Source organism: Hibiscus syriacus, unplaced genomic scaffold, assembly GCF_006381635.1.
Source record: "Hibiscus syriacus cultivar Baekdansim isolate YM2019G1 unplaced genomic scaffold, ASM638163v2 tig00111095_pilon, whole genome shotgun sequence".
Taxonomy (NCBI): domain Eukaryota; kingdom Viridiplantae; phylum Streptophyta; class Magnoliopsida; order Malvales; family Malvaceae; genus Hibiscus; species Hibiscus syriacus.
In genome coordinates this window covers 6,754,062-6,768,062 of record NW_024062980.1, presented here as the reverse complement: position 1 = coordinate 6,768,062, position 14,001 = coordinate 6,754,062, and the positions used below count along the sequence as shown (strand labels likewise).

The window sequence follows — 14,001 nt, the reverse complement described above, 5'->3', positions numbered from 1 at the left end:
ATGCCGGACAAATCACGCAACCTAGTTCACTACATGTGGTTGCGACATCTTAGCGACTTTCGTCTCGCCAGATCATTCAGTTGGGGCTCGGCAGTTTTGGCTTTGCTGTACAGGGAGATGTGTGGAGCCACTGACTACAGGCGTAATGCTATCGGCGGATGTCTCCTGCTGCTGCTGTCTTGGGCATGGTATCGATTGCCCTTTTTATGTCCCGTTATGAAGAACCTATTTGTATTTCCACTACTTCTGAGGTAATTATAAAACTGATTTTGTATATTAATAATTTTATACAGGGTATAACAAATTTTTTTCCTTGAATAGGTGGTCTACTGATAGTAAAAATCATCAGGAGCTACCTGATGATTTAGAAAAAATTAGGGTGCTAATCGATCAGAAGGCTGGAACACAAGTATGAATTTTAATGTTTAAAAATCGATTTTAGATTATAGTTATATAATTAGATTATTATTTTGATAAAAATTATATATTATTTGTTTTAGTTTGAATAGGTGCCATATTCTACTGATGATGTGAGGGCGGTGTTCCCACCTGAGTTGAGGGGTCCATCAGATGTTTGGATGGCGATGGTCCCTCTGATCTGTTATCCGACCGTCGAGTGGCACTCCACTGATCGTGTGCTCCGGCAGTTTGGTTGTTTTCAACCAATTCCGAAAGTACCTCGCAATATGGACGAGTTACATAGCTTAAATAGACGCGGCAAGACAGATACAGATTGGCTGGTGAGGCATCATGGGTGGGTCGTGTTGTGGATTATGACTTCTTGATGTATGCTGAGGATTATTATGAGTGGTTCAACAGTAACGGGAAACCGTTTCTACTTCCCGAGGATGCACGAGGGCAGACCTTTCCACGATGTCGACAGAGACGTTCACTGACACATCACCATCGTCCCCCGACTCATGGACGGAGAGCAGGTGCTTCCGGTTCATCCTCAGCTGCACCAGCAGGACCTTCCCAACATCCACCGCAGCCATATATGATGTCGCAACCATATATGATGCCGCCATCGCCTTTCCATTACCAGATGCCGCCGCCACCGCCTTCACCTGGTTTTATGACCCCGCCACCGCCACCGTCACAGATAACCCCTCCTGGAGGCTATTATGGGTCTATATTTGCATATTCGACTTAGGGTTCATATACTGGATATTTGGCGGGTTCAGCCTCATCACCCATTGCTACAGCACAGACACCTCCTTTACAGTTTTCACACTCAGCGATGTTTGGGTTTTCCCAGTTTTCCAAGTTTTCGCAGGCCGGTGGGATAGTCAGTCATACACCTTCAGGGTCCTTATTCTATGGAGGTGCTTCATCGTCATCAGCTCCTCATCAACCTAATATACCTGCTCAGGACGACGACGACGACGACGACGATGGTGACGACGACGACGACGATGACAGCGAGGAGTCAGAACCAGTGATACGAAGAAATCCTCCTCGAGACCGACAGCCACCGCCATGCGGAACACATTCGCGACGCAAGCATCGATAGATTTTTTATTATATTTTTATTTACTTTATTTTGTTTAATTGTAATTTTTTATTATTTCTCATTTAATATTTACTTTATTTTGTTAAATTTGATGGACTTTTTTTTAATATATTTCAGTTAATTTTGTTTATTACCATTTAATATCAGTTATTGTAATTTGATTATCATTTACCATTTAATTCTTATTGTAAGTTTGTTGTATTTAAATACCAAATTGTTATTAGTTTGATAAAATTTAATGATTGTGTTCATTTTTTTAATCTTCATCAGCGATTATCGAATGACATTAACTTGAAGTAAATGCAAATTAAAATACAAGAATTATTATTTGATAAACAAATACATCATTTCCTCATCAATTGTTACTTGATGACAACAGAAGTGGACATGTTTTTCTAGTGTGTCCTGGGTTTCTACAATGGCCACATCTTCTGTCTTGTCTAGATCTTTCTCGAATATCCATATCGCAATGAATTCAATTGGATTTTGGACGACCACGCTACCTCAATAAACTCGGATTTGGTACAATCGGAAGCTAATCTTGAACCTCATCAAGGTCTTTGTCATTACCTATATGGGGAAACTCAAATTCGTATACCTTAAAAACTTTAGATAGTAGGTATACGGGATCCACAAAATGGTTATAGTCTTAACGTGTATACGAGCCATCATCGCTTCTTCTTTGCTTGAAAACTCCATGCCTAAAGATAACTCACCATTATTTATTGATGAGTAATATCCATAGTCACCGAGATGAGGCATATTCGCAAATTCTGGCCCGTACATTGCACCATAATCAGCTTTATACATGTGTGCAAGAGGGTCAGTTTGTGCCACATTTCCTGGAACTTCATCATCATCGGAGTTGAATTGCTATGATTCTGGGTGAATGAATAGTCCAGTCTAAGCACCATCCGCACCAGGCTCACGAAGCGGTTCTTCTAGTGGAGATGATGGTTCCTCCATGCTCTCCACATTTAAGTCGAAGAACCTACTACTTGCACGCCTTCCCCTTGAACTGGAAGGCATATCGGTATTCAGATCGAAAAAGCTCGCAGTCGAATACCTCCCCATGGAGCTTGAAGCCATCGTGTCAAATGGAAACTGCACAGATTGTTGCGTTGATGGTATCTCCATATTAAGGTCAAAGGGATTTGCAGATGAATTTCTTCCCCTTGAACTGGACGCGATGTTGCCATACGGATTGTTCGTCGACCCACCTCGGTACATATCGTAAGGAGTTGCGAATGAATGTCTCCCCATTATGGCATTAAAATCATTACACATTACTGTAGTCGGGCTGTCAACTTAATCAACTTGTTCAGCCAGCCCATAGTGTGAGCTTAAAGATTGACCCCGAACAGCACGCACTTGAACAAAATGTGCATACATCTCAATAGCGGCGTCTGAATGATTACTTTGAGCTTCAACCATCATTTGAACATCATCATTGTTCGAAAGTTCGAACGTTGTATAAGTTAATGGCAACAATGATGTTAAAAATCTATACTGCAACGACGACATTCTTCTACTACTTCCAACATGAATCTTCCTCGAAATCTTCGTTATCAGCTCCTCAAGAGTTATGTTTCTCTTGAATGATATTTTAACACGCTCATTTGATACGAAAACAACGTCGGTTTCATCTTCTTGAATTTCACCATCATAATAAGCAATAGCTGAAGTCGCGCCATTCTTTAAGTTTAAAAGTGCGGCAATATTATATCTGCAAAAAAAAATAACTGAAACAAACCTGATTAAATAAATTATATATAAACGAAAATATAACACAAATTTTTTTTAACACATCAACGAAAATAATTTAAATAATATAATTTTATATTATTACCTGCACCGCAAAACTATTTCGACGTATGCTCCCGCTTTTCAATTTTACAAACATAAAAATTAATTGAAAATAATTAGTATAATATTTTTTCAAATAATGATAATAAACAATAAGTATAATTAAAAAATTATAACAAAATTACCTTATAACGAAAAATCGCACGAACTTATAAATCAAATATGAGAAGATTGCTAGAATTATTACTCGTTGACGGAATTGTTGTATTAATTTATGATAGAGGAGAGATGCGAGGAGATGTGAGAACCGGAGGAGTGTATTTATAAACATAGAAGGCGTGGTACCTGCACCGCGTTATATGTAATTATTATATAGCGCGGACCAGTGACCGCGTTAAAATATAATTTTGGTACGACTTATAGCGCGCCCCCTGATCCGCGCTATACCCCTACGTGGCGTATAGCGCGGAGCAGGGGGCGCGCTATACCTCACGTGTAACTCAGTCAGCATATAACGCGGTACAGGGGCGCGCTATATTCCACGTGGCGTCAAATTAACATATAGTGCGGTTCAGGGACACGCTTGACTGCTACGGATGTTAAATCAAAAAATATAATCTGACCGATATTAGATCGTTAAATATACCAATCACCGATAATTTTTCGAAAAAAACATCACCACTGCCACCCACATGTAAATTAAGAAATGAAAAAAAGGGAAAAAGGAAAATTCAATCTAATGGAATGCAATTTTGACGTCCGCAGAGGACAATAAAAAAAATACTCTCTCTAAACACAACGAAGCCGAGAAGAGCAGGGTACGTACTTAGACAAGAAAAGAAAATTGATTTAGTTTTTGTTTTCCCTGGTGAAGTGAGTAAAAACCATATTAATTGCTTCAGTTCATTGAAGTAAAACGTAAAAGAATTGAAGTGAAAGAGAGTTCAAAAGAAAATTTGGGTATTTTGTTTTGGGTGTGTTTTGATTGAAATCAAAGTTTTGAAGATTTCGGAAACTTCCTTTTCTCTTTTTTTTCCCCTTGCCCCTTCTTCTTTGTTTATCTTTTCATAGTAGCAGTGGAATTTTTTGTAACTCGGGTAAGTCTTCTGGAAGTCTTTTTAGCTTTGACCGTTTTGTTATTTGTCTTCTATCTTTTCTGGGTTTATGTCTGGATCATTGATTTGTGCTGCTAGTGGCTGGATCGAGTTTAGTTGGTTTTCTTAATGTATTTGGTTGAGCATTAGTTTTTTCTTTTAATAAAGTTGCAATTTTTGGGGGATTTCGGAGGCTAAATACTTGAGATTGGTAAGTGAATTTTTGTGGCTTTATTTTAAATTTAAGTAAAACTTTGTAGGATTTTGATGAAATTTGTTAGTTTTTGAGATTTGGGTTTTTCTTTGAGTGGTGTTTGATTATATGCTTATTGGAATCTAAAGTTACATTCTTTTTTGGTTGAAAGTATTAATTATATTTCTGCTAATTGTTACTATTTTTTTTGGAGATGATTTATGTTACAGTGGATCTGAAGATTCTCGTGTTCTTTTTCTCTACAGGAATTATTGCGAAAGCCTTTCAACTGTTGCTTGTCTGTAATGTTAGAATGCTCAGAATCAGAGCTCCTTCTTGGGGGAGCTTGTATTATGGAACACGAAGCTATATCCTCAGGCACTGAACCGAACCCTTGTTTTTTGTGCACAATGAGTGGGAAGCTGAAAGCAGGGGATAAACTGCTGATTTCTTTGAGCTCTATGGCTGCATTGTTGTGATTTGTTCTGTAACAGTAGTTTATTTAGATAGTTGGTTCAGTTTTGTGTGTGAGTTTTAGGTAGTGATTCTTGTGACATGGTGCCTTTGGGTCCTTCTACTCCTATAGGTGGTGCACAGTCAGTTCCATCTTCTCTTTTGCGGACTAATTCGGGGATGTTAGGGTCACAAGGCGGTGGTCTTCCTTCTCAATCCGGGTTCCCTTCATTAGTGTCCCCTCGAACTCGGTTTAGCAATATGAATATGCTTGGGAATGTGCCTAATGTGTCTTCCCTTCTTAATCAGTCATTCGGGAATGGGGGTCTGAACCCTCAGCTTTCTGGTCCTGGGAGCATTCAGCGTGGAGGAATTGACCCAGGGGCTGAATCCGATCCACTTTCAAATGTTGGTACTGGGATGGGGTTTAATGCCCCATCATCATCATTTGTGCCATCGAACATGGCAAACCCTGGATCATCTGGTCAAGTTCAAGGCCAACAATTTTCAAACCTTTCTGGAAACCTTATTTTACCGGATCAACAGCAACCCCAACAACCTGAGTCACAACATTTCCAACATGGTCAACCGGGAATGCAACAAGTCTCTGCACCTCACAACACCCAGCAAGGACAGCTGCTGCAGCAGCAACAACAACAGTTTCAATCTATTAGAGGAGGCTTGGCTGGCGTTGGAGCCGTCAAATTGGAGCCGCAACAACTGGCTAATGATCAGCATGGCCAGCAGCAGCAACAGTTGCAATCGTGTAGAAATCTTGCTCCTGTTAAACTGGAACCACAACAAATCCCGCCTACAAGGACTTTGGCACAGGTAAAAATGGAACCTCAACATTCAGATCAGTCATTGCTTTTGCATCAGCAGCAGCAACAGCAACATTTACTCCAAATTTCACGGCAGTCCCCACAAACTGCTGCCGCCCAAATTAATCTTTTGCATCAACAAAGACTCTTGCAGCTTCAACAGCTACAACACCAGCAGCAACTTTTGAAAGCAATACCTCAACAAAGGTCACAATTTCAGCAGCAGTTTCAACAGCAGAATTTGCCTTTGAGATCACCCGTCAAATCAGCATATGAGCCCGGGATGTGTGCCCGGCGTCTGACACATTACATTTATCAGCAACAACATAGACCTGAAGTAAGATCTCCATGGCTAAAGATCTTTTCCTCTGCATTGAGTGGCTTTGTGTATGTAACATTCTTGTTCTCTGTGTAGGACAACAACATTGAATTTTGGAGAAAATTTGTTGCCGAGTATTTTGCACCGAATGCCAAAAAGAAGTGGTGTGTTTCTTTGTATGGAAGTGGCTGCCAAACAACTGGTGTTTTCCCTCAGGTCTGCTTCTGATTAAAACTTTCCAAGTCTTCTTATTCAACTGGCACTCTTATTTCATTGAATGAAGTTGTCATCTTTAGAACTTTGTATCTTTGTTTGTTTGCTCACCTTATAGATGAAATTTTCCTCCTGGTTTGAGTATATAATGTTATATTTTTTGTTTCTAATGACTAACTATTAATATAAAGGAGGTTTAAACCACTGTATAAATGTTACAGGGTGTATGGCACTGTGAAATATGCAATCGGAAGCCAGGACGTGGTTTTGGTATGCTTTTTTCTTTCTTTTGTCTCCTTTTGTGGTTGTTCATCTTTCTCTCATTGTATATTAGTGTGGTTAATATGTATTGTGCTACATATGGGCTGCAACAAACTTAAATGTCATCTTATTCTTGCATAAATTGGTATATTTTGGTTTCTTGCGGGCTAATTTATCCATTTCTCTCCTATATATTAATACCTTCCTATTGTGTTTTCAGAGGCGACTGTCGAAGTTCTCCCTAGGCTTTTCAAGATTAAATATGAAAGTGGTACTTTAGAAGAACTTCTTTATGTTGATATGCCCCGTGAGTATCAGATTTCATCGGGCCAAATTGTCTTGGACTATGCAAAAGCAATACAAGAAAGTGTTTTTGAGCAACTTCGTGTTGTTCGTGATGGTCAGCTTCGGATAGTTTTCTCACCAGATCTAAAGGTTACGAATTGAAGTAATGGCTTTACATTTACTTTGAACATTTTGGGGGGTATCATTAACAAAGTTTTGGCTCTTATATTCTTTTCACCAGATATGTTCTTGGGAATTTTGTGCTCGGCGTCATGAAGAACTCATCCCTAGAAGATTATTGATACCTCAGGTTATGAGTCTCTATGGCTTGAGAATGTCTGATATATGCTGCTGACAGTATTTCTGGACCGTATGAAGTCTATGGAGACTTGCTGATTGAGTTTAAGTACAGGAGATCCATCAACATTTCTTTATGTTCTGCTTTTACAAAGATAACCGATCAATAAGTTAGGATGTTTTCTATTTTATGATCGGCTGCATGAAATCTTCCTTTTGCACTGTTCTTGTAGTCTAGAAAATAACATATCAATGATGATACTGAATCATCTTATTTTTCTTGTTATTTCCCTAAACTATGAAGCGGATTATCATTTTGTATGATCGCTGTTTATATGCCATTTGGTTGTATTTGATGGTTGTAATTCTGGATGGTACAGGTTAGTCAGCTTGGGGCGGCAGCTCAAAAGTATCAAGCTGCAACTCAAAACGCATCAACAAATTTATCTGCTCCAGATTTGCAGAATAACTGTAACTTGTATGTCCTTTTGTATTCGGTTTGTAAAGGTCATAAATGAAAAGTCTCATAGATCCTGGTTAGAGTGTTGGTCTCTCTCACACACCCATGTTCTTGGGCGGTGGGGATGTTAAACCAACTTGCAGTGTATCTGTCTACTTTTTTCTGTTTACTAAATACATTTTAGTGTGATCTATGTTACGTGCATGGATTTCTAATTAGCTATGAATGAACTTTAGGTTTGTAGCATCAGCTCGGCAATTGGCTAAAGCCTTGGAAGTGCCATTGGTAAATGATTTGGGTTATACAAAGAGATACGTGCGATGTCTTCAGGTGATTCCTACAATCTTATCGAGTTCTTTTTGCTCCATATTGAATGTATTTCCATCATCAAAATGTCTGTTATATGTTATGAGTGACAATGGAAAAAACTAAAATGTGAACTCAAGTTTTGTAGTTGTATTTCTATGAAGAATTTTTCTTTTGAAATGTGTATTGTCTAATGCATTGTTTCCTTATTTTGTTGGGGTTTCAACAGATATCTGAAGTGGTTAATAGCATGAAAGACTTGATTGATTATAGCAGAGAAACGAGGACCGGACCCATGGGTAAGTTTTGACAAGATCTACTTTGCTAAATATATTATACCTTCTCATTGGCTTTTTCATTTTAAATATATTTCTAAACACTTGAAAGTAGCAGTCCAGGCATCCTGCAATTGCTCTTCAGAGTTTCTAGTAACCTCCATTTTTGTAACAGTTTACCTTTAACCTAATTTCAGTGGGAGTTCAGTAAGCTCTCGCTGACTATCTGCTTGTGGTCGGCTGGTCGTGTGATATTTTCTTACGTTTTATATTTTGCACTTTGAAAGGGTTCTTGGTGTTTGGTTATCAACAACCCGATGTGTTCATTTAGCTGTACCATTGAAAATAGTGTGTTTGTATTTTGCAAATAGTGAGAGAAATAAGAACTTTCTAGTTTAGCTTCAGATTAATTTGTTCGTGTTGGCTCTATGATTTCTTGGCTGGACGGTTATCTCATTCATTTTGTTTTTCGGCAGAGAGTTTGGCTAAGTTCCCTCGAAGAACAAGCGCTTCATCTGGTTTTTATGCTCAAGCTCAACAGTCCGAGGAACAGCTAAAACAGCAGCAGCAGACATCGCAACAGCAAATGATAGCCCAGAGCTCTAATGGTGATCAAAGTAATGCCCAGGCTTCTGGGATGCAGCTTCCTGCTAACAATGGTGTGGCTAATATGAATAACTCACTTAATGTAGCATCTGCATCGACATCTGCCGGAACCATCGCTGGGCCTCTACACCAGAATTCCATGAGCTCCAGGCAGCCGAATTCTATAAATAATGCAAGCAGTCCCTATGGTGGAAACTCTGTTCAGATTCCATCGCCGGGCTCCTCTACCACAATACCACAAACACAAGCACAAGCAAATCCTCCTCAAGCTCCAAATGGCGCCTTAGCAGCTTCCAGTCACATGAGTTCCACAAATTCTCCGGCAATGAACATGCCCATGCAGCAGCTAGCTCTTTCTGGTGAGGCAGACCCCAATGAATCGCAAAGTTCCGTTCAGAAAATCATTTATGAAATAATGTCTAGCCAACTCAATAATACCGGTGGCATGGTTAGTGCCGGCACTCTAAGCAATGATGTGACGAGCGTAAACGGAATGCTACCACCAAGCAACAATACAGTTCTCAACAGCGGCAACACTTTGATCAGCAACGGGGTCATCAACAGCAATAATCCAGTTAGTGGCGTTGGGTTTGGTTCAATGAGTGGTGGACTTGGCCAGTCTGCTATAATGAATGGAATCAGAGCAACAATGGGAAACAACCCGGTCATGAACGGTAGGATCGGTATGGTGCAGATGGCTCGGGAACAACTCATGAACCACCAACAACAGGACATGGGGAAGCAGCTATTGAATGGGCTTGGAACAGTCAAAGGTTTTAATAATTGTCAATTTGATTGGAATCCTTCCCCATGAGAAACTGATGTGCAAAAAACCTGTTGGGTTTTTCTTTGATTACACTATATGATAGATCAAGGCCTTTCCTCCCACTGTGTACTAATTTCTTATAAAGTGAAGAACATATAGCATAGTGTTTTATTGACGGCAACTTTGAAGTTGCTCCAATTTCCTATTAATTTGTTTACCATGATTATATTTTTCCTTTACTGCACAAGCAAAGTGGAAGGATAATAAATTACTGAGCATAAATTGTCATTTGAAATGGATTATTCATAAAGAAACTGACATAGCATGGCATGAACAAACCATGTAGAGTTCTTACAAGAAATGGTTTTGCTTCAAAGTTCAGGCATCAATATATTTCTCAAGTGTAGCTGCAATGGTAGCCTTGGGCACTGCACCAATGATACTCTCTTTCTTCTCTCCATTCTTGAAGAACAGCACGGTCGGGATGCTTCTAATCCCGAATTTCGTCGGAATGTTAGGGCATTCATCGGTGTTGAGCTTGTAACAAACAATCTTTCCAGCATACTCCTTGGCTAATTCAGCTATGACTGGATCAAGCACTCGGCAGGGTCCGCACCATGGCGCCCAAAAATCGACTAAAACTGGCTTGTCACTGCCGACGACAAGCTTGTCCCAGTTTGCCTCTGTCACTTGCTCAACTGCAAATTGCAGATAAACTTAGATGAAGTCAGAAAGAGTAGATATGTAAGAGAAAAAGATGCTTACCTTGAGCAACAGCATCACTAGCTTTGCATACAAGCCTGGATTTTTGGGATCTACCAGTGAATGATAAACTGGTTTTATTGAATTTCAACCCACTAAATGTCAGCAAATGGATCTTCTCAACAGATGCAGAAGAATGATGAGGGAAGCTTTGAAGCACAGTGGCTCTGGTGTTGTAAATCGAGCTCAACTGGAAACAGCCTTTTAGAGCCATCCTTTGATAATCTATTTGGAAAGGAAGATAACTGGGAATAAAACTATGGACTGGATTTTTGGTTTTTTTAATTTTTGTTTGTTGGAGTCTTTTTTTATATTTCAGTCGTCTAGCTTTTGATAAACAGAAAATATGAGGTGCTCGAAAAAGAGTCAAATTGCATATGGATAACATTTGATAATTTCAGTGACCCTTATATTGACAAGGAAAACTATAGCTTTAATCATTTGTAATTCTGTTTAAAATAGTTTATATTTAGTTTAAATATGACAATAGTACTTATATTATTTTAAAATTATTATTATTTTAATTTTGTCATACTGAATCACAATATTCTTTTTATTTAAACATCTCGATTACGTTATTAAATTTTGTTACACTTTAACGTTATTTATCAATTTAACATTTATAAAAAAGATAAAAATTGCTTTTAAATTTTTATGTTTATAATTTTTATTAATTTGATCATTAAAAAATACAAATATGGATGATTGAAATTTGTATTATTTAGTTAATGATATATTTCTTTTAAAAACTAAAAGTCAACTTGATAAAAATTTTAAACACAAAAGATGAAATTTTTTCTTATATATATATATTATTTCCTAGTAACAAATTTAAAATATTTTATATTTTAAGTGTATTTTGAAGTGGTGTCTATTATTATCGATTTCGGAAAATAATGGAGTTATATAGTGGTAAAATAATTAAAATAATAGTTAAAAATATTTAATTATCAAAATAAGATTACAAAAATTTTATTTTTTCAGAATGACACTCATTTTTACTACATAGGATGAAGGCGCTGCCACAATAAAAAGTTTTCTTCTAGCATGACGGAAGACACCTTCTCAAGGAAGCGCCATCGTCCCAAAATCATCTCAACGCACCACCAATTTTAAGGTTTTCTTAGGGTTGATTTTAGGGTTATTGTTTTTAGGGTTAATTTTTAGGTTGCTCATTTTAGAGTTTTGTTACTATTAGTTTTAGGTCAAATCAGGTAATCGTTCAGGTTTTAGTCGAATCCTGTCAGGTCAGTTCAAATCGAATACAAGTCGTGTCATGTCAATTTGATGGTTTGACTCGGATAAGATCGGGTCAAATCAGTTTGGATCATTTTTAAGTTGATTTGACACCAGATTTAAGTATGGGTTCAGATCGGGTTAATTTCAGTTCGAATAGATATCAGTTAAGGTCCAAACGGTTTAGGTCCGAAACAGTTAAATACCAGGTTAATTCAGGTTCAGATGGACTTTAGTTGATCTCGTTCAGATCGGGTCACATCATTGACAAACAAAATTTAGATTGGATCTTATAGAGTACAAATTGAGTTTAAGTCGGGTCATTTTTGGATTAATTATTTTTTGTCCTTCATGAAAGACAAATTATAATTTGTAATTGTATATGATTTGGAGTAAATTATAAAAAAATATATAAAAATAATTATGGGTCAATTTTAATAAAAAAGTAAGGACTAAATTGAATAAACATGAAATTATAAACAATAAGTTAAATAAATTAAACAACACGCAAGGATAAGGGATCAAATCAAAATAATTATAAAAAGTTAAGTTGAAATTAATATAAAATGGATAAAATTGAATCCATTTAAAAAGATGGTAAAAATGTTTAAAGGGTTTGGAGATTATGATATAATTTATAGAGTTTGAAATGAAGTTTATTATTTGATTTATTGGGTTTGAAGTAAATTATAAAAATATAAATAACTATAGGCCAATTTCATATACAAATATAATTTAAAGGACTAAATTGAACAAATGTGAAATTACAAGATAAGATTTAAATAAATTAAACAACATTCAAGGATCAAATTAAAAGAACTATAATATATATATATATATATATATATATATATAGTGTCAAGAAAAAAATTAAATAATATTTTAAAAATAATTATGACTTTAATTTGAAAAATTGGAGATTTATGAATTGATTTGAATTAATTTGAAAGGGAGTCGATTACACATAGGGAAGACTCCAATGAGAAGATTATCTCATCTATTTCTCATTTAAAAAGAATATTCCCTCATTGATTTAATAACGTGAATCAAATATAAATTAAAAAATTGATGTTTATATACAGCAAGATAAATTGCTCCATAACCAACGCAGTGGATCATTTAAATAATAAAAAAGATTTAGTTAGTAAAATAAACTAGATTTATTTCAAATTTACATTTCGTTCGAATGTCGTATCGAATCACAATACTTCTATCAAGTAATGCTTTGCACACCCATTCTATAAATTGGTGTTCTTGAAAATGTTCGAGTAATGTATCGATAAATGGAGTAATATAAAAATAAAAATAAACGATAAATTAAAATATATATCTATATTTAAAGTTACACACATACAAATAATACAATGAGAACAAATAAACTATTTTAATACTAATGAATAATAACATCTATTTGATTGACATACATATATGTACTCCTATATGAGGTTATGCATTAATACGAACTGATAATAAAACATAAAGTAACAAATTTGGGCAAAAATAAAAACGTGTAAGCATGACGGATTTAAAAAAAGAATAATAAAAAGCAATCAGTGAATTTATCAAGAATTATATCTAACATACAAACATCATATAATAAGAGTATTTGAGGGTAATAATTCCAAAATAAACTATAGGACCAAAAGTGAAAGAAATAAAACTTTGGGCACTTGACTAAGATTTAACCAAAACACAGCGAATAAAAAAACAAATAAAGTGAAGATTAAAATGAAAATTAAGCTAAACCTAGAGCCCTATATAATAATGACCCAAATTATGTACTAACACATTCGAAGGACCAAAAAGATATTATCCCAAAAGCAACAACCGAATTAAAATATAAACAAACATAAATATAAATCCACATGGACCAAGATACAACATAAAATAAATGATGAGCTCGAAATAGTAATGTTTAAAACTACATCAAGTGACCATAATGCAAGTTTCATAAATATAGAAGATAATATCCAATACCAACAAACTATACATAATAAACAACCAAGTGCCAATATACAATCTTAACAAATGTGGGGCTCGAAATATGAAACGACAAAATTACAATAAGTGACCATAAACGAAGATTACAAAAACCAGATGCCCTAGACATAATTTACCCTAAAACAAGAAAATGCTCATCTGACCCCTCCCAAAATGACAGTGTTTTACCGATAACATAAATACACCAAAAACTCCACTCTAACTGGCCCTTCAACCCCACCACTTTCTCTAAATCAAAGGGGAGAGAAATGAGAAATGCTCTCAACTCTTTCATCTACTCCTCCTTCTTTTCTCCTCCATAAAGTAGTCAATAGAAGCCACGACCGTCGTAATT

The 14,001-nt window shown here is 36.3% G+C and overlaps 2 protein-coding genes across 2 annotated transcripts; one reads left to right on the top strand and one right to left on the bottom strand.

Moving 5' to 3' along the window:
- Positions 1-4,143: 4,143 nt before the first annotated feature.
- Positions 4,144-9,788, top strand: LOC120152831 (transcriptional corepressor SEUSS-like). Its single transcript, XM_039164952.1, has 10 exons — positions 4,144-4,416; positions 4,873-6,217; positions 6,296-6,415; positions 6,634-6,682; positions 6,894-7,108; positions 7,200-7,268; positions 7,636-7,733; positions 7,952-8,045; positions 8,251-8,320; positions 8,773-9,788. Exons 2-10 carry the CDS (start codon positions 5,162-5,164, stop codon positions 9,714-9,716), a joined length of 2,715 nt encoding a protein of 904 aa, XP_039020883.1. The 5' UTR covers positions 4,144-4,416; positions 4,873-5,161; the 3' UTR covers positions 9,717-9,788.
- Positions 9,789-9,972: 184 nt separating this feature from the next.
- Positions 9,973-10,701, bottom strand: LOC120152832 (thioredoxin M-type, chloroplastic-like). Its single transcript, XM_039164953.1, has 2 exons — positions 10,434-10,701; positions 9,973-10,366 (listed from the first exon to the last, which is right to left on the bottom strand). The coding sequence occupies exons 1-2, from the start codon at positions 10,642-10,644 to the stop codon at positions 10,047-10,049; spliced, it is 531 nt and encodes a 176-aa protein (XP_039020884.1). The 5' UTR covers positions 10,645-10,701; the 3' UTR covers positions 9,973-10,046.
- Positions 10,702-14,001: the final 3,300 nt, after the last annotated feature.